This window comes from Denticeps clupeoides, chromosome 4, assembly GCF_900700375.1.
Source record: "Denticeps clupeoides chromosome 4, fDenClu1.1, whole genome shotgun sequence".
Taxonomy (NCBI): Eukaryota; Metazoa; Chordata; class Actinopteri; order Clupeiformes; family Denticipitidae; genus Denticeps; species Denticeps clupeoides.
In genome coordinates, this window is record NC_041710.1 from 32,996,286 (window position 1) to 33,023,837 (window position 27,552).

General features: G+C 43.1%; 2 protein-coding genes across 3 annotated transcripts in view; both read right to left on the reverse strand.

The window, feature by feature from the left end:
* The window catches only part of tuft1a (tuftelin 1a), a 10,718-nt gene extending 8,896 nt beyond the window's left edge, over positions 1-1,822 (reverse strand). The window contains exon 1 of the mRNA XM_028976190.1: positions 1,394-1,822. Within this exon, the coding sequence (XP_028832023.1) occupies positions 1,394-1,453 (60 nt within the window). The 5' untranslated portion in view covers positions 1,454-1,822. The remainder of the gene's footprint in view (positions 1-1,393) is intronic.
* A 4,808-nt stretch (positions 1,823-6,630) lies between these two features.
* The window catches only part of cgna (cingulin a), a 28,152-nt gene continuing 7,230 nt past the window's right edge, over positions 6,631-27,552 (reverse strand). Inside the window, exons 1-21 of one of the 2 annotated variants that reach the window (XM_028976188.1) lie at positions 21,006-21,105; positions 19,875-20,126; positions 18,748-19,249; positions 18,491-18,594; positions 18,183-18,252; positions 14,530-14,651; positions 13,973-14,105; positions 13,515-13,727; positions 13,169-13,317; positions 12,180-12,300; positions 11,864-12,076; positions 11,250-11,471; positions 10,925-11,173; positions 10,681-10,851; positions 10,214-10,375; positions 9,833-9,922; positions 8,882-8,965; positions 8,517-8,635; positions 8,318-8,426; positions 7,933-8,096; positions 6,631-6,907 (exon numbers count right to left, since the gene is read on the reverse strand). In XM_028976188.1, the coding sequence (XP_028832021.1) occupies positions 6,763-6,907; positions 7,933-8,096; positions 8,318-8,426; positions 8,517-8,635; positions 8,882-8,965; positions 9,833-9,922; positions 10,214-10,375; positions 10,681-10,851; positions 10,925-11,173; positions 11,250-11,471; positions 11,864-12,076; positions 12,180-12,300; positions 13,169-13,317; positions 13,515-13,727; positions 13,973-14,105; positions 14,530-14,651; positions 18,183-18,252; positions 18,491-18,594; positions 18,748-19,249; positions 19,875-20,126; positions 21,006-21,064 (3,453 nt within the window). In that variant the 5' untranslated portion in view covers positions 21,065-21,105 and the 3' untranslated portion in view covers positions 6,631-6,762. Of the gene's footprint in view, positions 6,908-7,932; positions 8,097-8,317; positions 8,427-8,516; positions 8,636-8,881; positions 8,966-9,832; positions 9,923-10,213; positions 10,376-10,680; positions 10,852-10,924; positions 11,174-11,249; positions 11,472-11,863; positions 12,077-12,179; positions 12,301-13,168; positions 13,318-13,514; positions 13,728-13,972; positions 14,106-14,529; positions 14,652-18,182; positions 18,253-18,490; positions 18,595-18,747; positions 19,250-19,874; positions 20,127-21,005; positions 21,106-27,552 lie in introns of those variants that run through there. The other variant, XM_028976189.1, reaches the window with a different exon arrangement.

A 27,552-nucleotide genomic window follows, 5' to 3' on the forward strand; every position in this document is an offset into this window, starting at 1 on the left:
TTTAGAGGTGGAACGAGCAGACAGATCAAGTGGAGGAAGGATTTTTTGTTCTCGTTTGCGCTGCTGTATTGGTAAAAGTTTCAATAGCTGGTAACGTCTGGAGGTGAATCAACACCGTACACACATGCAAGCTCACAGATGCTCCCAATACGTAATAACCGTACAATAAACCGCACATATAAACACTGTACCTACACCCGCGCTCACAGGCTCCCAAAACATATTCACACCCGCACGTAATAACCGTACAAATAAACCGCACATATAAACCCTGTACATACACCTACACTCACGGATGCTCCCAAAACATATTCACACCCGTACGTAATAACCGTACAAATAAACCGCACATATAAACACTGTACCTACACCCGCGCTCACAGGCTCCCAAAACATATTCACACTCGCACGTAATAACCGTACAAATAAACCGCACATATAAACACTGTACATACACCTACACTCACGGATGCTCCCAAAACATATTCACACTTATTCACTAATAATATTCCAGATACGTGTGAGGAACAGTTCACATTTTCTCTGATGGAGAACCACTGGGTGGTAGAAGCCTAGTGGGGTAACCAGAAGACCCAGGTTCAAACCCCACTTAACCCCACTTACTAAGCGAGACATTTAACCCTGAGTGTCTCTGGGGGAACCGTCCTGGACAAAGACCAGGACAAAGACAAGGCCAGATGTTATAATAATTCATTAGTGTAAATCTCTAGCAGGAGAAGGTATCTGAGTAAGAAGGAGGATCGTGTGAGGCCATCCAGATTGGGAAAATAAATCTTAAAAGTCCTGGCCAGTGTCTCCTCATCACATTCGTCCCGACACGTTGACGCTGACTCGCCTCTGATGACCAACATCTCACAAGGTCCAGGGATGGCAGGTTTGAATAAATCAGCACTTGCCGACAATTCATTTCTACGTTAGAAAATATAATAATAAGACTTTTCGTCTGTCACCTGCTATAGAATGGTGTGGAATGTTCCTGTTTCCTGCCACCATAATGCAACAAACAGCGGAAGGGGGTGAGGGTGTCCCCTGCGGACAGAGGAATTCCGAGCAAGAAACCCCAACGATTTCAATCCATTTTCATACCCATCATCCTACAGGAACTTCTGTACAGTTACAGTTTTAAAAAAGCTAAATATAGGGCAGGTGCGTGAACTCTGACCCCTCATCCACGGCCATCGCGTCAATCATTAACCCGCCTTTTTACATGACAGCGCCAGCGGCCACCAGTAAAGAGACCTGTCACCCCCGCAGCGACACACGTCAGATAAATGGATCATTAACCCGATTAAGCATCTGCTGCCCGCCCGCAGACACACACACACACACACACACACACACACACACACACATTAAAAGTATAGCGACTGACCAGCCTGTCTTCTGTCCTCAGGTCTTCAAAAGTGCACAGACTCCGCGTGACGCCGTTCATCTTCCCGCGTGGAAATAAAACCGGATAAAACACGCGGCGGGTCGAACCACGAGGTGCCGGCTGGGACGTGAAGTGCTGTGTGCGCGCGGCAGGTTTTGCGTGTCCCTCCTGTCCCCTCCTGCGGTCACGTCACTCATCCAGCGCGCCCCCGCGAGACCGTGACGTAGCAAGCGCGACTTATCCGACTTTATCTTGAGGGGTGAATTGATATAAAAGTTTACAAACTTTGTGAACAATAAAGTACAAACTTTATTTCCCCAAGTAAGGCGCGAAGAATTCGCCGAAAAACGGACAGGGCGTCGGGTTTCTGTCTGTGACGCTGTTGTTCCCGTTTTCCACGGAGAGCCACGGGGCAAGCAGCTTCTTGTTGTCGCTCCCGTGTGATTATGACATCATGTCTGAAAACGCCTACTGATCCCAGAGAATGTGTGACGTCATCCCGCCCCACCCCAGTCACACCACTGGGAGCAAAAATAATTAGTCCTATTTGGCACAGCATTACATTCGGACTCAAATACGGGTAGAAAAATCATTTTATTCATCCTATGCAGCCCCTCACAGGGGACACACAGGGGACACACCTACCCACGGCCACCAGTAACCCCCCCCCCCCCCCCCACACACACACACACACACACACACACACACACACACACACACACACACACACGAGAGCCTTAGACAGGAGTGTCAAGTTTGTCTCGAGTTTGTCAAATGGCGTATTATTTTGTCATTAGCCAGAAATAAACAAGGGACATGGACTGACCAATGAACCGAGACCTGAGGTGACAGTCTCAGTCTTGAGCGATGACCAGCAGCCTGGAGCTGATATCGTTTCCATCATCATGCTCCATTTATTTAAAATTGTTAATCATCTCTTTCTCAGTTTCTTCTATCGCCACACTGGGCAGCGGTGGCCTAGTGGGTAAGGAAGCTGACCCGTAATCAGAAGGTTGCAGGTTCAAGTCCCGCGCCGCCAAAGTGCCACTGAGTTCTCCTTGATCAAGGTACCGTCCCCACACACTGCTCTTGTGTCACCGTGTGCTGTGTAACACAATGACAATCACTGCAGTCCATTTGAAGTATTTTGTTACTTCTGTCCCATGTTTGCCCCCAACACAAACCTTGTATCTGACCCCCCCTCTTTCAGCCAGACAATGTGCCCTGCCACGCTGCAAGGATGGTTGGCCAGTCGACCCGGACCCTGCGTATGGGATGTGCTGATAAAGTAGTCAGCAATGCCTCACAGGACCTTCTACTCACACATTTGTACACATTTGTAGGAATAAAAATTAGTTAATGTCTGATATTTGCATATTCATAATTCTTCAGACAATATTGAAAAAGGCAAATGCTGAACGAACACACACTTCCTCATGTGCAGGTGGGGAAGTTCTACAGAATTCACTGAGACTTGGACTTTTCCCCCTTCTTTCAGTAGTTACAGATTAGGATTCAGGTCTAAAGTAGCACAAGCGTCTAGAGTACAGGGACCCAGCCGAACATGGGTGTGGCTCATTCTCTGTTCAGGATCAAGAAGGACTTCTCTTCAGCTCTCAGCCACCTGAGAAGAAAGACAAGTTCTGCTTGCATGGCCGGGTGTAAAAAGAGCGAGGTCAACATATGTCAAGTCCTTGACGTAAACACACACCCTGAACTGAGCCCTTCTGAAGAATCTCCCTGCATACACACACACACACACCAATCACAACATGCCCACTGGTCCTGGAGAACTTCATCAATCAGCCATTTCTTAGGTAAAGAACACAGCAGAAACAAAAGAAAATATGAGCAAGATTTCATTCTTCATAGGGACTTTTTTTAATGAATATTTAGAATCCCAAATCCCTCTTTATCAGTTCATTAAAAAAGATTTAGAACTTGCTGACCACTGACAGTAGACTGTTAATGGAATTCAATTATAGCAATCAGCGCTAAAACCTAATTTATTTGATATCGCAGGTATTTCAGTAGAGAAGAAGAATGGCTTTGATGACATTTCAATGTGTCCACGTGAATTTTCATAACTCAGAACAATGTGTCAGTTCATGCCAACCACTAAAGCGGTCCAAGACTCTCATACACTCATATGGTTTCGTGAAGGTGGGATAACCTTTAAAAATATAAAGAAAAGGTCTACTAACATGCGGTAGACCACATCCGTATCTCCTGCTGAAATGAGTGGATGTCTATGGCCTGGTTAACTTCATGTCCTGAGGCGGGCGGGGCAGTGGCTCCTCACAAACACTATTAACCGCTTACATGGAGAAACCTTGTGGACACACACACACACAGGTGTGCACTGGGTTACAGGGTTACACATAAGGGCTCACAAACACGTACCACAGACACATTGTCTGGAGCAGCTGAGCATGGCTTGTATTATTAGTACCTTGCACTTTTAAATAAAATTTTATGTATCTGTCGGCTGAATGATTACAGCACACATACATTCACACTTTTATGTGTCAACTCTGTTAACTGACAGGCCAAAAAAAGAAAAGAAATGAGTAAATGTTTCACATAATACGTCATGTGTTTGACAGCATGAGAGTATTTTCAACATATAATCTGACTAGAATAAGCATGAAGATCTGACTCCCTTTTATAGAAGCCTCTAACACACCCTGTCTACCTACAGTCATCGTGTCTACCTGAGATGATCATTTTCATAAAACCTGACGTATCAGATAAACCCGGCTGCTTTTGGAAACTCCCCAAGGCGGATTAATGTTGAAACCACCCACATTCCAACCATAGCAGCAATACTCTGCAACATTAAAACGCTCATAGTCACGAATAAATGCAGAAAAAAAGAATAACAATCGCATAGAAATATGGGCTGAGGAAAACTCAGTTAGCGGTCGGATGGTGTGTATTGTATAAATTACCAGCAGTAATTACTAAAAGTTAAAACTCTTTATGTCTCCCATCATCTAAAGTTTAAAAGTCAGTCCTTGTCTGTTAGCTGCTTTGGTAAATCGCTGCATGTTTTAATGTAATGCTTTTTTGGCTGCAGGAAGGTGTGTCAGGTTAGCCAACAGGTGGAGTTAGATCAAGGGGCCTGGGATGCGGAGGCACTACTACCAGTCAAAAGTCTGGACGCCCCTACTCTGTGGGGGCTATGGAGACTAAGCTCGAGGCCATTTGGAAGAATCCAATGTAAGAGACATAATTAGTATTTGTTGTATCAGGAGAAAGTGAAGTATGTTAGAAGAATCTGTTTCTTCAGTGTTGCCTATTTTTACCTTCATGGCTGCTTTGTTCACTATTGTCATCATCAAAATGCACGTCATGAGAGGCTCATTAACATGAGTGAATGATAAAGTGTTCAGTATAAACCTTCAGGACAGTTTGAAACCTGTCTCATTGTCCATTTTAAGGTGGTGGAAAGTGTGAAATGCTGCCATCGCAGCAAAAGCTCCCTGATTTGGAGAGACGCAAAGCTTGAACTGCCTCATTTGCTGTAGTGTTTTTACATAACCTCACGTGTGTTATTTCATAGTCCTGTGTAGTCAGTTATACAATGTAAAAAAATGCAAGAAAAATAAATGAGTAGGGATGTCCAGACCTTTGACTGATAGTGTATCTTAGTCCTCAGGTCACAGTTCATGGTAAGACATTGTCTAGCTGCACATCAGTGGTACTAACAATACCAAGCGCTCTGGCTTTGAGTTAAAGAGCTACATAAACTGAACAAATTATTATTACTGTTGTCATCATCATCATGAAGTGATACAAATGAGATTTTTAGCAGAGGTGAGCAACTGAAGTCTTTTTGAGAAGTCAGTACATTATGACCTGGGTCATATTTGTGTTGATTGTTATGTAAAATGAAATGTCACTTACGCCCCTCTGCTTCTCACCCCTCAGTGAGTTGTTCTCTGTGCAGCAAAGACCAACACCTGAGGTGACACAGACCTCTTCTGCACTGATGGATCAAATGCTTTACACATGAACCACTTGGCAACCAACAAAGAGCTACAAACATGACACACACACACACACACACAAACTTCAAATACCAATGTGGCATTGGTTAAGTCATGAATGTAAGCACGTGTGAATAGTTTGATTTTATCAAGCTGCTCACAGGGGAGCCCAATCTAGAACACAGCGTATGACCACGGTTTAAGGCTTAAACTGAAACACTCAATTATACACACACAAAATTGTACTGTCTTTTGCATATTTTATTTGAATATAAATTTAAACTGTAAAAATATATCGTACAGAAATTCCAATGATTCTATACAATTATTATTCTTCATGTATGAAAATCAGGTAAATCGACAGAGAAATAATCACTTCTACAAAGATCCTTCAAAATTACACAAATGCCAAATTTGACATTCACAAATTAATTCAACGTTAAAACAATAACCACACAAATAAAAATGACTAAATCAAATGCCTTTGGACACAACACACACTAGTATGATCTGACAGTCAATATAAGGCTTTGTAGTGGAACTCTGAGAACCGTACAGAATGCAGAGAAACATTTCCCAAGTTCTCTCACCAGCATTCAAAAAGAAATAAATCAGACAAGTAATTACCTCATGTTATTGTTCAAATTCTTGAGACAAGTGCTACAATATTGGTGAACCAAATGAACTTTGTTCATAAATCTCTTCATCACGTCTTTAAGAAAATATGATAAATCTGATAGTGGTGATCTGTGGCCCTGAATCAAGAATTTGCTGATGAATATAAAATACAGAAAATTCAGTCACAGTTACAAACAGTAACCCAGGTCCAGTGAGAACTATAGTAGAGCATATTTAGTGCTATATTAAGGCAAATCATGTGATGTGTGGGATATTAATCAGAAGCTGGCATGAGATATAATCCTGGCGAAGCAGAACATTCCCTTGGTGCTTCTCACCTGGTCATCAGATGAGATTCATCACCGAAGTGAGCAGGAAACTAAACTGGGAAGTTGTGGACTTCAGGTAACTGTTGTGGACACTCCTCCAGGGAGGTTGTGTGTATCCGGCAGAACATGTTACACTTTCACCTGTATGGATGTCACCAATCCATCTTCTTTATGCAAATCAACATGTCACAGAAACGAGTCACTAAACTCATCTCTCCTGTAAACTAAGAATACCCGACTGTATATGAGCTCCAGACTAGCCCCACCCACCCTCCCTAACCAATCAGAAGAACCTATATCCACCACAGATAATGAAATGTAGTGTCTCCAAAATGCATGTCCCTGACCCACTGTCCTCTCAATGTCTCTACATTGTCTCTACATGGCCAGTCTCACCATCTGTCTCCCTGCCATCTTTCCCCACCTGGCCTCAGCAGGAGCTGGTTTGTAGATTGCTTTCTGTTAGGATGGAGGTGATGCTGGTAGGGTCATAAAGCCCTTCATCATCGTCCTCATCCTCTGAGCTAAGGCCTGAAGTGTCCAGCACTGGACGCAGAGCCTGCTGACTCTTCCTCCTGCCAAAAGAACATACAGCAAATCAAAAAGGTCCATGCCATGTCCACCATCAAACTGCAGCGGTAGCCACTTCTGCCCCCTAGTGCTGCTGTCTTGTAGTGCAACAAATCCACTTTAAATCAGAATGTGCTGTGAAAATAACATAGGAAATAAGACATGAAGCCTTTCGGGATTCTGTTTCCTGATGGATCTATGCTGCTGGTATTTTTGGTCTGCCAGTTGTTCTTTACATAGTACTATTCTTTACACTATGGCTTCCATTTCAAGCACTAGTAAACCAAATTTGGTAATCATGAAACCTCTGAATTTGGATAAGTGATCCAATCTAGTGTTGCTTCATAGATGGGGAAAAAATAATAAAAGAAAATTAGAATGACCAGATCCTGGATAGCAAAGCAATGAGATGATTTTTATCCAGATTTAACTGTTTGAACAACTGGGCCCAGGATTTTCAAATCTAATTTTTTTCCAGATGATCCACATTAATTTCTGTATCCCCTTAACTCTGCTGTGGCAGTGTGCTTGAACACACACACATATCAGAGAGAGTTTAAGTGTGTACATACATTTTGTCATCAACTTATGGACGTTACCATATGATTAAACATAATTTTTAGAAGCAGTGCTGCTGTATTGTATGTAAGGGTGGTAGTAGCCTAGTGGTAACACACTCGCCTATGAACCAGAAGACCCAGGTTCAAACCCCACTTACTACCAATGTGTCCCTGAGCAAGACACTTAACCCTAAGTTGCTCCAGGGGGACTGTCCCTGTAAGTACTGATAAGTCACTCTGGATAAGGGCGTCTGATAAATTCTGTAAATGTAAATGTATTGATCATTCCTGTCAAAAAAGTCTGATCGCAATATTCATTTCTACTCAATCTTCATGAATATTGGTTCATCAGTGAAAGTGTCAGTTATACCCTACTGCCTTGCAGACCCAGCGGTGTAAATGGGGTCTTCCTGAAACCGCAACTGCTCTCACACTGACACACTGCCGCTTGCACGTGCACGCATGCTTACTTGAGCTCATTCTCCAGCGTGCTGACTCTGGCCTGTAGTCCATCTTTCTGCTCCAGCTGCTCCTCCACCTCTCTTAGTGCTTTCCTCCTGAGCCCCTCCAGCCGCTCCACCTCGCTCTCGCCCTCGTCCACCTGCCGCTTCAGGGCCTTCACCCGAAGGGTCAGCTGCACACAATTTCACACACCAGCCCCGTTTACCCAGAGCAGCATGCAAGCTCAGCCAGTATTCTACTGTATTTATTACAACCAAATATGAACGTCATGTCCAAATTACTCAGTGTCCTAATTAATCAATAAATCAAATTCAAAATCCATTAAATGTTAATAAAGGGTATCAATATTTGTACATATTTGAAATAAAAGGGAATTTGGTCCCTTTTTTTCACCTGGTCCCTCTGCTCTGAGAACTGTTGCTTCTCCTCATCCAGCGTGAGATTCAGCTCCTTCACTCTCCTCTCCAAACGCCGCTGTGCAGACAGGGCTGCACTCTTCTCTCTGAGGACACAGAGCAACTGTCACCTGAGCATCTTGGTGTACATGCAGTAGTACCATGCATGTTGAAGGCACAGTGCTGCTGTACTTCACCTCTCCTCACTGTGCAGCCTCTCCTCCAGCTCCTGCACTCGACCCTCCAGCTGGGACACTCCAGAGGAGGAACGAGACTGTCCCTCCATCTCGGCCACTCGAGACTTATACTCCTTTATCTGAGGGAGAAGAGGCGTGGCGCGATGCAACAGAATTACTATGCAGATTAATGGAATCATTTATTAATAATACAGTACAGACCAAAAGTTATTTTAGCCTGTACTGTATGTCCACAGGTCAAACAAGGAAGTAATATCATAACAACAAGAAAGACAGCTACAAGTGTTAAAATACATTTCCCTACACACATTATTAAGTCAAAACCTTGTAATAATGCTGTAGAGAAAAATGTGAATGATGAATACCTGTCTCTCCAGCGCATTCTTGTCCAGCTCCAGGTCCTGTTTGCTTGACCTCTCCTGCATGAGGTCAGAGCGAAGCTGCTCTATCTGAGAACAGAGGAATGTCAGAACAGCTAGTCTTTTTTAAAATACCCCTTCCTCTAGTCTTATACCTCATTTCCACTACTCTGGTGCTTGACTGGTGTTGAACTGGGAACCAACCGAGAACCGGTCGCATTACACTATACAGGAGCTCAGCCGGAGCTGTATGATAATACGTCACAGGTCACGTGCACTAAACAGAAATTCATGGGCTCCTGGACTATGTGACCCGGATTACACGCAGAGTTGTGTCACTGGGAGACTGAAATATATGTGGCTCGACAACAGTTTCGTTAATGGGTTCGGGGTTTGGCTGTTAGTTTCTGTATTGGTCTGTGAAAGGTTTGTTTTAGGAGATTTATTTATTTATTTAAATCATTAAGAAATTTATGTATATATGCATTTTATGTCTATGCAGGACTGTTGTGTGTGTGTGTGTGTGTGTGTGTGTGTGTGTGTGTGTGTGTGTGTGTGTGTGCGCTTGGGGTTATAACAAGTCTGGTTGCTTCAACTATCAACTATGCTGATTGATTACTTTTCCAAACTCTCATGGTGTGATTTGGCGATGCATTATTCTGGGCATTGTGAATTGTGTCTGTGTTTTATTTTGAGGTATTTAGGGTTTTTACATTTATTTTGACTTCTGTCACTGCTTGCCTTATTGGGGGGGTCGGTTCAGTGTCAAGCCAGCATTATTGTTTAGGAGTTTAACAGTTCTGGGCAGTGTTTTATTCAGATGTGCACATACAATTGGTCCGGTACTGGTTTGAGTAATTTTTTTGAATAAAGTATTATTATATTAATTTCTACCAAGGTGGACCTATTTTGAGAATAGAGCAAAGTAATCTCACGGTCAAGACAAGAGCAGGTCACCTGATCTCTGGCCCTGGTAATACGATCAGTCAAGAGCTCCACAGTGTTCCTCTCTTCATCCAGCTCCATCTCAAACCGCTTCATCTTATCCTAAAACACACACACAGACCCAGTGGTCACTCAGGCTGTCCACATGTGCCTTTTCACACAGTTAAACGAACATTAACATAACACCTGAACATAATTGTACATTATCTTTTATAAAACGTAATAAATTCACTGGAGGAGGTACTATACGATTCGGACAGTTCAGCATCAACTGGAATGAGCTCACAGCAGTACACAATGAATGATATTTACCAAGGTGAGAGATGATAGAGGTCAGAACTGATAATGATGCTACAGATGATAAAAAAAAACAATCAACTAGAAAAGACACACCTCCATGCTGCGGATCTCCCTGCTTTTGTCTGTCTGAGTGCCCCGCTGTGTCTCCAGCTCCCCCTCAAGGTGTCTCAGGCGGTTTGTGAGGAGTTCCCTATCCAACATTGCATTATCTCTCTCCTCGGAGCACGCCATGTAGTCCTTCTTCTGTCGGACAAGCTACACAAAAACAGATTTTATTACTCAGAATATCTGAACACAGATGAAAGAATAAGTTGTTGGTAATACAGAAATATAGAATCAAAGAATTAGATGCTGGGAGCTTAAACAGCCTATGGTGCATCACTCTCACACACACACACACACACACACACACACACACACACACACACACACACACACAGACACACAGACACACACAGACGTATTGGCCAAATTGACCTCTAGATCAACATTCATACAAAAAAACAAAAATTGATCAGAATGACATCTGATATCTTTAAAAATAAAATACTGCCCCTCACCTCCTCCTGCAGGGAGCGCTGTATGGCCTGGGTGCTTTCCTGCTCGCTGACTCGCTCTCGGGAGAGTCTGAGCTGTTCCTGCTGTTCCCGACGGCTCTTCTCCCGCTGCTCCTCCAGTTGGGTCTGCAGCACGTCCACAGCCTGTCTGCTGTCTGCAGTCGCCTGCTCCAGCTGGAAGGTGAACAGAAGAGCATGAAGGTTTCTGAACAAACCCAGACGTGCCCGCACGAACACACACACATACATCCTTTGTGAGTTTGTCCAGCGCTCTCTCCTGTTGTCTTTTCTGCTCCTGCAGCTGGTTGTTCTCCTTGCGGAGTGCGTCCCTCTCCCTGTCCCGCTCTGCCAGGCGACAGGACATCTCCTCCTTCTCTTGACCCAGGTTAGAGAACCCACGCCGAGACTCCTCCAGCTGCACCTTCAGCTTCTCCACCTCCCCCTGGAGCTCCTGTTCCAGCTCAGAGTTCTGACTTACACGCTCCTGCAACTGGTTCTACACAGAGAGAGAGAGAGAGCTGTCTCACACTCCTGCATCACACTTTCTCCCTCTCTGCCGCATCCACACTCACGTCAAGGCGTGTGACTTTGTCTTGGAGTCGCGTGTGTGCGAACTCCTGCTCCTCCTGCTGCTGCTGGAGCGAGCGGATCTCTGCCTGCGCAGACAAAAGACGCTCCATCTCCATCTGCAGCTCCTTGTCTCTCTCGGCCAGACGAGTTCGCAGTCGTTCCGCCTCCACACACGCCTCGCTCAGCTCTCCTCGCAGAGCCTCCACTACCGCGGGCTCAGTCAGCTGAGAGAGACCACCGATCATCATCACCACATTCATGGTTTTTATGCATATATTATTTATATACATCTATTGATAACCTCTTGCACTCACTGGCATGTGCACTGTTGTGTGATGCTGATAAACTTATGTAAAGCTGTTCATTGCCTTTACAAGAAATGGAGTGAAGTGATTGTCATTGTGAAGCACACAGAACACGATGACGCCACGAAATATATCCTCCGCTTTTAACCCATCACCCTTGGTGAGCAGGCGCCCGGGGAGCAGTGTGTGTGGACGGTGTTTCATTACCCGCTAGGCCACCGCTGCCCAGTATCTATACTGGACAGAACTCAATAAAGGTCCTTCTTTCATCTAATCCTTTCAACATCATTTTAAGTCACCAACCTACAAACCTGTTTAGTTTTCTCGTGTACTTTAGCAAGCTCCTCTCTGTCTCGGCGTGATTGGTCCCTGAGTCTGCCCAGCTCATAGGTCTGCTCCGCTTCTTTTTCCTGGTTGGTCCTCTTCAATGAAACAATTTCCATCACTTTCTTGTCCAACTCCACCTTTAATTTCTCCACTTCTGATTTGGACTGTTTCAGACCTTCATGACAGCTCACCAGCTCCTACCAAAACAATACGAGTCAGTGCGATGGCAAAAAGATGTGTGTGTGTGTGTGTGTGTGTGTGTGTGTGTGTGTGTGTGTATGCACGTGAGTGAGTATGTACCTTATTCAGTAAATCTGTGTGTTTAGGGTCTGGAATCTGTAGTTTCAAGACCTTCACTTTCTCCTGTACATCCTTCAGTTCCTCCTCAAACTCATCCTTCTCTAAACGAGCCTGCAGCAGCCTGTGCACAGACACACACACACACACTTTCTAAAGCATACTATAGTATTTTAAGTTGAGCAAACCCCACATGATTAAAAACAACAGACAAAACAACCTAAAAGCTACTATCTGAGCTCAAGAGCATATTTAACTGATCACATTTCCGATAAGTTCTATAACAATTCTGTTATTAGGAGAGGTTTCAAATCAATAAAAACCACACTAGTTTGAGGAAGGGGTTAGTAATCTACTCTCTCACTGTGTAATCCTGATGGCTGCTGACTGGCCGCTGGGGTGGACAGAGTAGAGAAGAGCACATTAAGATATATGCATCCCCACTGTACTGTAAAGCAAGCAGTTATTTATAACTAAGCTACAAAATCATGAATGGAGGTCCATACAGGCAGTCCATACATGACATCTTTTTCCATTAAACATTTTATTTTCTTGTGTTTGGTACCCTGATTTCATGCAAGATCAACATTCCCAATGCTGAAGAATGCACCACTGTAGAAGATTCTTCTTTCCGAGCCTTCTTCTCATGTGACAGACACTAATATAATAATTGTCTGTCACTTACAGACATAGCGATATTTCTGTATGTCAGTCCTCGGATCAATATCAAATGTTCTGATCAATGATACTGCATGTTAAAAAAACAATTATTTTAAAGAAACTTAGATAAGCTCTGTTATTTCGTGATTTCAAGCAAACAGGAATTCTCATTTCAATCTTCAGTAAGGATGTTCCATTTCTTAGGTACAGATTATAAACCCTCACGGCTCTCCATTAAATGAACAAATTGAAATAGCATATATGTATTATGAAAAATGCTGCCATATAAGTGTACAGTCCTCATTACAAATATGTGTGTGTGAAACACTTACTCCTGCTTTGAGCTGCGCAACTCTTCTCTGCTGCTCTGGAACTGATCTCTCCAGTGCTGCCCCTCCTCGCGGCTCTCCTCCAGCTGCTGCTGTAGGGATCTCACTGTGCTGTTCACTCGCTGCCGCTCTGCCTCAATTCCTGCCTGCGACTGAGAGAAGGCGGCAGTGTGGGAAGAGGAGAGTGAACAATGAAGTGGAATCCAGAAATTTTGAAACCCTGATGCTGAGAGATAAAACAGGCCAATGTGTTTCAGCATCCAAACTGCTGCCACTCTCTTCTACCACATGGAGGCATCTGTGACTTGTGGAATTAGAAAGCTTCTTTAGAACAGTTGTGTGTGTGTACCTGGGACACATGGTCCATGCTGGCTCTGAGTCTCTCCATGTCCTGACTGTACTGCTCTCGCAGTGTCTCGATCTCACGATCATGCGTGGCCACCTCGTCCTTCAAGGCCCCCTTCAGAGCAGTGAGTTCTCGCTCCCTCTGACGCAGCAGGTCCTCCTGTTTTTGCTTCAGCAACTGCAGCTCAGCCAGTTCTGCACGTACTGCCATAAAATCCTGCATGCATACACACAAATTCAGAATATGAAAATATATTTTTTTTCATATATTGTGCCATTTTAAAAACTTGGAGGTTAAGTGTGTGTGTGTGTGTGTGAGGCTTGAGTGTGTTGGAGGTTAAGTGTGTGTGTGTGTGTGTGTAAGGCTTGAGTGTGTTGGAGGTTAAGTGTGTGTGTGTGTGTGTGTGTGTGTGTGTGTGTGTGTGTGAGTGCCATCCGTGGCTGGCTGTGTAATGCGTGTACCGCATGCAGAGTGTCTGCGTGTGCGTTGTGTTCCGTCTCTCTCCGCAGCTCTTCCTGTAGAGATGCCAGCTGATCCTCCAGGTCTCTCACGCGCGACTCTGCATTTTCCCGCTCCATCCTCAACTGGGTCAGTCTGACCGAGAGGAAAAGAGCTGTGAAAAGGTTCTGTACAAACCACATTGTTTTCAGACCATAAGACATGTCTGAAGCATTAAAATCAACCCTTGGATTGTTTCTAATGAGAATTCATCATTAGGGTTGTAACAATATATGAATTGAGACCAAAGAAAGGTGATTCAAAAGGTCCACAATTCACAATGTGGTTCCAGAAGCAGGAACCATGATACACACTTCCCCAACTGTTGCTACTCTTCTAAGTACAGTCAGCTCACCATGAAAATCATGACTCTTAGTTTAGTCTGTAAATTTGCAGTACATTATTTTATTCAGTCATATGTGTGCTGTTAGTGAAGATGCTCTGGATGGGGAGGGTTTGCACAATCAATGTGACACAATCATCTGTCTTGGTAGTGGGAGTTCTCCCAAACTCTCCATACTCAGTGAGTGTCTGATGCAACTCATTCTTCTTCCTGCCTAGATGTTCCTGTAGCTGAACACACTCATCCCGACACTCCTCAAGCACCATCTTCATGGAGTCCGTCTGGTCCGGCTTAGAGGCCTGGCAAATAATGCAACACACACTTTCAACACATTTTTTTTTCACACATGTGAAATGCAAAAAGGAGACATTTGCTGTCATGAATAGATGACTAGTACAACTGTCAAATGACAGCAATTAATTCTTTAATATATATCATGTTAAAATTGAGAAGTTTGAGGGCATATTTTTTCTGGTGTGCAGAGTGGAAATCAGGCATAACCAGATTCAAAATAATTGTACCTGAAATTGTACAGTACCTGAAAATAAAAAGTTTCCAGATTGAATTTGAAACATCTCAGGCTCTCCCCCTGCTGCTGGGTCAATTATGGCATGCCATCACCCCCTCACCCAATCCCCATATGCATTCCGTACCTCCTAAAAAACTCCTCCATGACTCGGACTCTCATCTCCCCCACACAAAACCACAGTCTGTTGCTGATGGAGTATTCAGTGCTGCTGAAAATTGACATCTTTAAGAACCTCACCGTTTCTCAAAGGCCTTTAAGAAAAGGTGAGGTTAAATAGCTACTTTCTTTAAAAAGTCTAAATTGTTGTTGTGTTCTGTATGTAAAGAGAACATTATTCTAATCCCAGCCTCAAGGCAAAGTTGTAACCTGCCTTTTTTTGTTGGTGAAAACATACAAAATGGACGTAAATGACTACAATCTAAATAATATAGTAAGTCCAATAAAAGTCAAAACTGGTGAAAACAGGAATTTTACGACAGAGTTTGGAGTTGACTGGAGGTCAAGAAGAACATACCAGCATTCCAACTGCTGCAGAATTTTTAGAAAACAGTGCAAAAATGTTGATAAGATGTGGCACATTTCCCACTGAGAACAAAAAGAGACTAAAGCAAAGACACATGCCAAGAGAGGACATGAAGCCTCATTCACATACTGTCAGGTGAGGGAAGCACAGCCAGTATAGACTCTGTCCACATGTTAAATAGCCACAGACATCAAATGTTCATTTGCACAATTGTGCCCTCTGCTGCCATGACAAATACGAGAAAAATCTGATCCCTAATATTTCACCAAATATTAAACCCTACATTTCAATTGAAGAGCTATGAACAAATATTAACACAATAAATTACTACAAATTCTTTATAAACCTGAACCGAATGAAACTAGCTGCATCACTACAGGCTCTGGGGACCTACTGAACAGAAGAGATTATAATTTAATTAAGAACCAAAGTCTGTAATCCCAGTCTGCTACGCAGATTTAGGACTGGGATTACCTGCAGTATGTTTGGCTGCCAGGCTGGATTTGGCTTCTGCTGTCTAATGAACAACTGACCATCGACATACCACAGAGGTGCTGGGTCAAGAGAGCACAGAAAAGAACTCAGGATCCAAGCGTGCACTGAAAGTCACAGGACTGAATACATTCAGTATTAAATGACCAGAATACAGTACACTGCTGTATGCCAGCTCTGCTTAAGTTTGTGTCCTGTTACGATTCCACAGTCATCAAATGGCAGCGATACCCTGTTTGGGCCTTGCAGCGGTGTAACACTACACAGCAGGCATGACTGTGTGAGCGTATGCCTGGTATCAGTGATCATTTACTCAGGCCTGACGGCAATGTAACTCGATGCATCTGCCGTTACGGATAATACCAGTACTTCGATGAAATATTCATGAGACGGGATCTGCATAAAACTGCACGAACTTACACATCATTTTTATCACCTCCTCACATTATAATTAATGAGTGACAATGCGAATGGGAAGTAGGTCTTTACAAGAAACAGCTCATTAAGAAAAAAAGTTGAATAAACAAGAATGCTTAGTGCACCAGGGAGTAAAGAGATCTGGTTGGGGACCACGTTTAAATGCCCTGTGACCCAGAGAAGAGCCAGTGCAGTTTACAGAAGATCAGAGTGATATGTTAGTAAGAACTGCAGGAGTAATAGTTTGGATTTATCTTAAGTCAACTATAACAGATCACAACTCTTCAAACTAGTAGAAGTTGGGAGCTAAAACCTTTTGAGAAGAGTGTGAACCGCCTAGAATTCTTTTAGCCAAATTGGACAGTCAGGTGAAAGCACTTGACATGGAATAACCCTCTAGCCCCACAACAGGACAACAGGAGAGAGCCAAAAATACCCAAAGTAGTCTATTTTACCAATATTATTCTTAGTCCATGAATTCCATTCTACATATACAGGGTACGGAAGGTATTCAGACCTCTTTTGTTATATTGCAACCATTTGCTAAAATCATTAATGAGATAAAAAATGTACTTAAATATACACACAGCACCATCTATTGGCAGACAAACACAGAACTGTTGACATTTTTGCAGATTTATTAACAAAGAAACACTGAAATAGCACATGGTCTTTTATATCACATGGTCCATGGACCCTTTGCTCAGTATTTAGCACCCTTTTGATCTAATACAGCCATGAGTCTTTTTGGGAAAGATGCAACAAGTTTTTCACATTTGGGGATCCTCTGCCATTCCTCCTTGCAGATCCTCTCCAGTTCTGGCAGGTTGGATGGTAAACGTTGGTGGACAGCAGTTTTTAGGTCTCCCCAGAGATGCTCAGCTGGGTTTAAGTGGACATTCAAGAACAGTCACATAGCTTTTGTGAAGCCACTCCTTCAATAGCTGTGTGCTTAGGGTCATTGTCTTGTTGGAAGGTAAACCTTCAGAGAAGGTTTTCTTCCAGGGAATCCCTGTACTTGGCCGCATTCATCTTTCCCTCGATTGTAACCAGTTGTCCTGTCCCTGCAGCTGCAAAACACCCCCACAGCATGATGCTGCCACCTCCATGCTTTACTGTATTCTAGGTGATGAGCAGTGCCTGGTTTTCTCCTCACATTCTGCTTAGAATAAAGGCCAAAAGTTATCTTGGTCTCATCAGACCAGAGAATCTTATTTCTCACTCTCACCATCTTGGGAGTCCTTCAGGTGTTTTTTAGCAAACTCCAAGCAGGTTTTCATGCGTCCTGCAGTGAGGAGAGGCTTCCGCCGGGCCACTCTGCCATAAAGCCCCGACTGGTGGAGGCCTGAGGTGATGGTCGACTTTCTACAGATTTCTCACATCTTCCCCACTGCATCTCTGGAGTTCAGCTACTGTGATCTTTGGGTTCTTCTCCCCTGATAGCTCAGCTTGACTAGGGATTCTCATTTGCTCTGACATGCATTGTGAGCTGTAAGGTCTTATATAGACAGGGGTGAAGTTCTTCTAATCAAGTCCAATCAGTATAATCAAATGAACTCAAATGAAGTTGTAGAATGATGATCAGAAGAAATGGACAGCACCTGAGTTAAATATATGAGCATCACAGCAAAGGGTCTGAATACTTAGGGTCATGTGATATTTCCGTTTTTCTTCGTTAATAAATGTTGGGGTGCTGTGTGTACATTAATGAGAAAAATGGTTGCAATATAACAAAGAGTGAAATCTTGAAATTCCGTACCCACTGTATGTTTTCTTGACAGTTGACATGCAGCATAGAACATTTATGAACCCTTTATCATATGACATCATAATAGTGATGAATAATGTGAATAAGTCAAGGTACTCTACCTTCAGGCCTCGGATTCTGTTGAACAGCATGTTGGCTTTGTGCTTGATGGCAGCATCACTCTCATTGCTCCTGGTGGAGGAAGTGTGGAAAGGGTTAAACACATCACTGCATACCCTGCTCCTTACTGCACACTGTTCTCAGTGCCTCAATCACAATGCACATGACTTCTTTCTCTGTTTACTGGATGTTTCCTGCCTGTGGAGATATGAAGCCCCTCCCATCTCCTCCTGTTAAAATGCTGGTGAAATCCCGTCGCTCACTCAGAACTTTATTAATGATGTCATTCATTAATTAACCCCCGACGTACCCATGACGTAAAACACTGTAGATCATCTGCTGCATCTGATCCTCCTCACTTGCCACCTCAGACCCTGAACTTTGACCTTGGTCCAGCAGCAGATCAGGAGTGACCTGAAGTAAACCGAATGCACAGTTAGAGAGACAGTGGAGAAGAAGAGAATAAACATATATTAACCATTTAAAATATATATATATTTACCATGACAAACAAGCCGAAATATAGCGTCTCAGTAAAGACGCATAGCCACACACCCCTTTTCTCACCTGGGGATCTGCTGGACTGGCAGAAGTTCTTTCAGTGGAAATTAATCTTCTGGATGACTGCCACTCGGTGGTGGGAGCGGAGGAGGAGGAAGCGGTGGTGCAAACCGCTGTTACCTTGGCAACAGAGCCCCTCCCCAGACTACTCTGGGTGGAGGAGGGAGGAGAGGAGTAGGAGTTTGGAGCGAGGGATGAAGCCGTTGTCTGCCTGCTGCCATTCTGGGTGGAGTTCCGAGGGCAGTCAGTAAAGGATTCGTTAGAGCTGAGGCTGCTGAGTCCCGTCTGATGAGACCCTCCCCACTGGTTCCTGTGCAGCCCAACTCCGCTGTCCAAGTTGCCGTAACTACCGGAGCGTCCGTCCCCAGGCGGACGCCTGTATTGGCTGATGTATTCTTCACCGCTGTCCAGTTCCCGCTCCAGCAGAGAGCCATGAGACTGAGCCCTTCGGAGAGCTCCGCCCTCACCTACAGACGGGTGTGACAGCGAACCAGCATCCTCGTGTCGCCTAAAACAAACAGATACACGTGTGTGTGTGTGTGTGACAGAGAGAGTTTACCCTGTTACAATGATGTGTGTGTGTGTGTGTGTGAGAGAGAGAGAGTTTACCCTGTTACAATGATGTGTGTGTGTGTGTGTGTGAGAGAGAGTTTACCCTGTTACAATGATGTATGTGTGTGTGTGTGTGTGTGTGTGTGAGAGAGAGAGTTTACCCTGTTACAATGATGTGTGTGTGAGAGAGAGTTTACCCTGTTACAATGATGTGTGTGTGTGTGTGTGTGTGTGTGAGAGAGTTTACCCTGTTACAATGATGTGTGTGTGAGAGAGTTTACCCTGTTACAATGATGTGTGTGTGAGAGAGTTTACCCTGTTACAATGATGTGTGTATGTGTGTGTGTGTGTGTGTGTGTGTGAGAGAGAGAGTTTACCCTGTTACAATGATGTGTGTGTGAGAGAGAGAGAGAGTTTACCCTGTTACAATGATGTGTGTGTGTGTGTGTGTGTGTGAGAGAGAGTTTACCCTGTTACAATGATGTATGTGTGTGTGTGTGTGTGTGTGTGTGTGTGACAGAGAGAGAGAGAGAGAGAGAGATTACCCTGTTACAATGATGTGTGTGTGTGTGTGTTTGTACCTGGGCAAACTACTGTAGCTGTGAGTTTTCAGCTGAACTCCATATGAGTCTCCTTTCTCTCCCTCCTTCAGAACAACGTAGGGATGACCCGCAATGCCCTGAACCCGTACAGCCACTCCGTACCGCGATCCCCCCGCTGCCTTGGAGCTGCTCTCTCTACGCGGCCCGCCCACAGAGTCGCGCAAGTCGTTTATAAAGCGGATCTGAACCCCATAGTCCACGGGGGTCTTCCTGCCTGAGGGGACAGACATACTGGAAAAAGACACAGAAAAATGTACAATAAAGTGCAGTCAGGGTTAAAACCGTATTAAAACAGCATTTCTAAATAATTTCAGTTCAAAGTAAAAAATTCAAGCAAAAACATTTCAAATAATATTATCCAGCTTGCTCAAAGCAAGATCATCAAAGCAAGATGATCAGCGATCATCTCAACTCAGCATCCAGCCAATCCAGTTACACTCCGACTGTCATGTGCTGCACTCTCCTCTAGGGCGGAGAACTTAGACACACAGAATATAGATACAGCAGGCAAATCATATAGGGAGCGAAACACGGTACATCTTATAAATGCCTAGCGGTTACGGGTCCTAATTTCGAACGGCCAAGGTAATATTATCTTGGCGGTCTATTATCTCTAATCTGCTCACAATTAGTCATTGTCAGTCATGATGGTTTGCTGTCTGTGACGTCACCATTTTGGAGCACGTTGGCAGGAAGTAAACGGTTCCAGGAGGACTGGGAGCAGAAGCCAGAGAAACTTGTGCTTAGCAAAGCAGCAATCACTTGCACTCAGGCTCTTTAATATTGTATATGTATAACTAGATTAAAATACATTTATGTGTACCAGTTACACTACAAACAAATAATAATAATAATAATAATATAAGAAAATCTACAAACATTTACCTAAAGGGACAATAGCTCAAATGGAAGAGCAACTGAGTGGAGCAGCAGAAGACAAAGGACTTTGAGTCCTTCATCAGTCATTAACCAGAACGCACACACAATTTCAGTCACTTGCTTTCTCCCTCCCTCTGTCCCCAACAGACAAAGCTTAAAAAAAAAAAAAAAAAAAACATTAACAGTGAGAACGTGAGAGACCATAATTAAGAGAGCAAGCTATTCACACACCTCACATCCCTGGGCATCAACAGCATCTTATCTATTGACACGGCCACATTCCACTTCATATTCCTTATTCCTCCCTCTGAGGAGCAGTCATGCAGACACTCATCAAGTAGCCATTACCCTGAATGGCCATTCACAAGAGCCCAAATCTTTCTGGGTTAAAGCATTCTGATGTAAGAGCTCCAGACCTATCATCTTACACACACACACGCACACACAGTGACTGGGAGAGAGAAGAAAACGGAGTAAAAGTCGAGGGGGAATTTTACTCACTCTTAACAAACATCCATTTCTCTAAGCAGTAGTGTTTAGAAATGTCACAGTTTTTTATGAATTTGCAGAATTAAACAAGGAACAACTGCTTACTATGAATTTGCATTTTGAAATATTTATTACAAATATTTCAGCACAAACTGGACACCTGCTAAAATTAAGGTTCCCATTGTCCCCTTCACAGTGGATAAAGAACAATAAACTTACTAGGCACTAAATGTCACGCCACATCAATTTCCTTTGAACAGCAATAATAAACTACTACTAATAATAATTACATTTGTTTTGGATAATCAATTTCATTTACATTTACCTTTAAATTTGAGGCATTCGGCAGAGGGCAACTTACAACGTACTTTCAAGTTACCATCAATGAAGTAATCAGTTCTGGTTCACTAGGACTCAAAACATGAATACAATCATTTGTTGTAGTTTTCTGTACAACAAAGTTACAAGTCTAAGTATTCCTTAAAGAGGACGGTCTTAAGGTGCCGCAACAGTGCTGTTCTGACCTCGAGGGGAAGTTCCTTCCACCACCGCGAGGGTCAAGACAGACAGTGCAGTGCGAGGAACAATAAGGGCTGTGAGGTAGGATGGTGCTACCCCATGTTTGGCTTTGTAGGCCAGCATCAGTATTTTGAATCTGATTTTGGGGGGCAGCTACTGGGAGGCAGTGGAGGGAGCGTAGCAGTGGGGTGGAGTGAGAGAATTTGGCAAAACCAGTTGTGCTGCTGCATTTTGTATGAGTTGTAGAGGATGGATGGTACTTAGAGGTAGACCAGCTAAAAGGGAGTTACAGTAATCTACAGGGAGTGCAGAATTATTAGGCAAATGAGTATTTTGTCCACATCATCCTCTTCATGCATGTTGTCTTACTCCAAGCTGTATAGGCTCGAAAGCCTACTACCAATTAAGCATATTAGGTGATGTGCATCTCTGTAATGAGAAGGGGTGTGGTCTAATGACATCAACACCCTATATCAGGTGTGCATAATTATTAGGCAACGTCCTTTCCTTTGGCAAAATGGGTCAAAAGAAGGACTTGACAGGCTCAGAAATGTCAAAAATAGTGAGATATCTTGCAGAGGGATGCAGCACTCTTAACATTGCAAAGCTTCTGAAGCGTGATCATCAAACAATCAAGCGTTTCATTCAAAATAGTCAACAGGGTTGCAAGAAGCGTGTGGAAAAACCAAGGCGCAAAATAACTGCCCATGAACTGAGAAAAGTCAAGCGTGCAGCTGCCAAGATGCCACTTGCCACCAGTTTGGCCATATTTCAGAGCTGCAACATCACTGGAGTTGCCCAAAAGCACAAGGTGTGCAATACTCAGAGACATGGCCAAGGTAAGAAAGGCTGAAAGACGACCACCACTGAACAAGACACACAAGCTGAAACATCAAGACTGGGCCAAGAAATATCTCAAGACTAATTTTTCTAAGGTTTTATGGACTGATGAAATGAGAGTGAGCCTTGATGGGCCAGATGGATGGGCCCGTGGCTGGATTGGTAAACGGCAGAGAGCTCCAGTCCGACTCAGATGCCAGCAAGGTGGAGGTGGAGTACTGGTTTGGGCTGGTATCATCAAAGATGAGCTTGTGGGGCCTTTTCGGGTTGAGGATGGAGTCAAGCTCAACTCCCAGTCCTACTGCCAGTTTCTGGTACAGGAAGAAGTCTGCATCCTTCAAGAAATACATGATTTTCATGCAGGACAATGCTCCATCACACTCGTCCAAGTACTCCACAGCGTGGCTGGCAAGAAAGGGTATAAAAGAAGAAAAACTAATGACATGGCCTCCTTGTTCACCTGATCTGAACCCCATTGAGAACCTGTGGTCCATCATCAAATGTGAGATTTACAAGGAGGGAAAACAGTACACCTCTCTGAACAGTGTCTGGGAGGCTGTGGTTGCTGCTGCACGCAATGTTGATGGTGAACAGATCAAAACACTGACAGAATCCATGGATGGCAGGCTTTTGAGTGTCCTTGCAAAGAAAGGTGGCTATATTGGTCGCTGATATGTTTTTGATTTGTTTTTGAATGTCAGAAATGTATATTTGTGAATGTGGAGATGTTATATTGGTTTCACTGGTAAAAATAAATAATTGAAATGGGTATATATTTGTTTTTTGTTAAGTTGCCTAATAATTATGCACAGTCATAGTCACCTGCACACACAGATATCCCCCTAAAATAGCTAAAAAATAAAAACAACTAAAAACTACTTCCAAAAACATTCAGCTTTGATATTAATGAGTTTTTTGGGTTCATTGAGAACATGGTTGTTGTTCAATAATAAAATTATTCCTCAAAAATACAACTTGCCTAATAATTCTGCACTCCCTGTAGTCGTGAGATTACTAGGGACAAGTGTCTGGGTGGTCTGTGTTGATAGAAAAGGCCGGATCCATCTGATACTGTAGAGAAGGAATGTGAGAGTCTATAGTGACTCCAAGGTGTGTGCAATTGCCTCAGGCACATCAGCATCATTTCTGTAGTCATTTTTAAATAACATCCAACTAGCCCATGGATGACACTGGGATCATTATATTATATTAAACTGGGATCATTCTATGAGAAAGGCAGCTGCTGCTGAAGCTGTGGGAATGAAAGTGACAAATGGGGAAAAGTTTGCCTTCATTCCAGATCATCAATTGCCTGACGCCTCCCGGGAGCAACTAACCAATGAATCAGGCTGAACTTCCGAATAAGCTCTTAAACGTAGATCAAGCGAGGTTGTGGCATGGTGCCTAATGGTTGATGTCGAGCAACTCTCCTGGCCAGAGACATCAATCAGCAACGAAATCATCATTTCTTTAAACTCCCTCTAGTGTGCCGGCATCAGTCATGAGGGGTGTTTTTGTCCCCGACACACTAAGCTAAAGAATTCCCCTACTGCAGGGCTAGGATTATTTTAAAGGATGTTAAAAAAAATTAAGACATACATCACCATCAGTGCACTGCAGAATTACTATGTGTAGATTGTAGGCATGTAACACACATCATGAGCAGGTTAAAAAATGTTAGATATGTCAACATTCAAACTGGATGAGAAGAGAGGACCAAAAACTGAAACAGAAGAGTCATTAAGTTTTTTTTTTTATGATTAATAAAAACTCAAAACATTTGGAGAATCCAAGGATTTCAGTGAAGATCTAAGAAATATTTTCTCTCAACTCAGGATTCACTTCATTCAAATGGTGCTAATGCATCAGCCAAGATGAATCACCCACCCACCTCTATTTCACCCGGAACTGTGAATCCCCAAGACCTTTCCACTTTTCCACTATGGAAGCTGCAGTCAGGAAGTCAGAAAGAACAGTGTCTCAGGTGCGTTCACAAGAAGGAATAAACAGCTTCAGCAGGTCCCTGAGGAGCTCGTCTCAGAGGCAGGAGAACAAACACAGAGGAAAACATCATGCGCTTCCACTTTAGAGCAGTAAGACAGCTGGGTGAATGGAGGTGGACCATCTCTGCTCATGGAGTCTGTTTACACATGATACCTCCTCCACTCACCTCATCTACCATGCCTCTCACACGATAACACACACACATACACTCCCACTTTCTGTATTCTGTAAACAGTGGCATTCTCTGAAAAGAGGAGAGAATTATAGTGAAGTGTTTTGAATACCTGAAGAACCTGGTGGAGAAGATACAGAGCCTGGTCCGTGCAGATAACAGTTCACATTACGGTCTCAAGTACAAAAGAATAAAAACACAGACTTACGCCCATGCATTTCAAATTGTTTGACAATAAAAGCACATAAATCTATTTATGCCTCGGAATGAAATGCATTTATATCTTTGCCCTTGTTATTTCCAAGAGGAGACCAGGAAGTTTCTCCTCAATTTCACTGGATTTTAATGTGTTCTGGACATCTGATATGCACAAACACACACACACACACACACACCATAGACAACAGTGTAATGACAGCATATCTAAGCTCTATGCCTGGCTTTCACTGATAAGAGCTGCAATTGCCAGAGGAAAGCCCAACGGGAACGCACAAGCATTTAAATCAAGTTCAAATTCGTAGAAGCAACACAAATTCAGAAAACACTTTCATGCGAGCTGCAAAATACAGAACACAGATTCCTAAGGCAGATTTATTTTACAACGAAATAGTCATGACTGTGGTGTGGTTGAGAGCTTTTATACTGTAGCCTTGATCAATACGTAAAAAAAGAGAAGGCCCCATGAAGAGTAATATAACTAACTGGTAGCAGCCAGTTAGTTGGTAGTGGCCTCGTGGGTAACACACTCGCCTATGAGCCAGAAGACCCAGGTTCAAATCCCACTTACTACCATTGTGTCCCTGAGAAAAAAAAAAGAAAAAAAAAACACTTAACCCTAAGTTGCTCCAGGGGGACTGTCCCTGTAACTACTGATTGTAAGTCGCTCTGGATAAGGGCGTCTGATAAATACTGTAAATGACAAACTCTGCATTTCTTGTCATCAAACTAGGAGGAAAAACTCAAAACTAAATCTGCGTATGCATGTATGTGTGTATATATCGTGTTTGCATGCATAGTACAGTCTGGTCAGGGGAAGATATTTTGTTTTTTGCAAGCAGCTACTGCACTACTACAGAGCCCCATAAGTACCATGAAATGGAAAAAAAAATTCTCCTCTGCGCACAAGATATTATCCTGAGTGCACAAGTTATTGTGGATCATGGCCTGTGGGCTTAGGTTTAGGACACTTATGTAATATTTCTCTGCACTTTGTGAGAATCCATCTATAACCATGCATTTTCCCCGAACCTTGTAATTGTTCGTTGGACGAAGTCAATAACAGGACTTTATTCTGTGTAGCCCTTCCGTCGGCTGAGCCTGTTATCTTTCAGTATCTGCAGAAAATGAGTCCGGCTGATTAGAATCCCGGGTCTATGTGTAAGAGAAGCAATAATTTCATTGTATGACATTCCAAAATTAAAATAAAACTTGATTACCGGAGTCCTCTTTTGGGGGATGTAAAGATGTTTTTAGAGATGTAAATACATTTAGCGTAAAATAATTTTCAATAACTTGTGCACATTCATGGTATTTTATGGGCTCCGTTCGATACCCTTTGTTAAGTCTGTAGTTCAGTGAACCATCATTGTCTTACTAATGTTAATTTGATGAATTCGTTAGAAGAAAATATATTTGAGAGTGCCACTAAACGGGGGGACCATGTGACCGCCAATGAAGAAAGCAGCTTAGAGCAAGGGCTCCTTTGTATTTTTGTATTTCCTTCACCCCCCCCCCATTAAATTATCAGCAATTTGGACATCCTAGGTATGTCAACATCTAATACGTCTAAGGAGTGTGAAGTTTTTACCCAAGCTCACAAGAAGACAGCGCACAGCGCAAAAAAGCCCACAACACCTGAGCATGCGGACACTAGCAAAATGGCGGAAGAAACTGACGTGTTTGGCATAAAATGTCTAGTATAAAAAAAATCACCAGTTGGAATGTTAGGGGGATGAGAGAGAGACAGCTAAAATCACACTAGTTCTTAATAGAATGTGGAAATGAATATATTACAAAAAGGTTTTCTGTGCACCTTACAATAATTATGCCTGGGGAGTGCTTATACTCATACACAGATCCGTGCCGTTTCAAATAGTCAAGGTTACAAGTGACAAGTACTACGGCAGATATATTATTGTTCAGGGTATATCTTATCCACTAGTAGACTGAATCTGGTTAGTATTTATGGCCCAAATGATTCTTTCAGAATCTTTTTCTAACTCTTTCAACCTTACAGTGTTTTTATGTTATTTGTGGTGATTTCAATTGCACTTTAATGCCCACAATGGATCGTTCCACTAGTCTTGATCCCACTCATACACAGACCAGGAAAACTTTGTTACATTCTTGTAAGGATTTGGATTTGATTGAAATTTGAAGGGAACAGCATTCTGATAAAATTGAATATTCCTGTTCCTCTAGTACACACAACACCCACTCATGCATTGGTCGTTTTTTGGTCTCCTCTGGTCTTTTATCAAGAATTAAGGAATCCTGAATTAAGGAATCCTCAGGGACACCATTGTGTCCCTGAGCAAGACACTTAACCCTAAATTGCTCCGGGGGACTGTCCCTGTAACTACTGATTGTAAGTCACTCTGGATAAGGGTGTCTGATGAATGCTCTAAATGTAAATGTACATAATTATCAGCTTTACAAAATTCAAAACCAAACAACAACAACGTATGGAAATGGACGCAATTCATAATCGAATTAAATTCCAAGAACATGACCTGTATCATAAATAGCCAACAG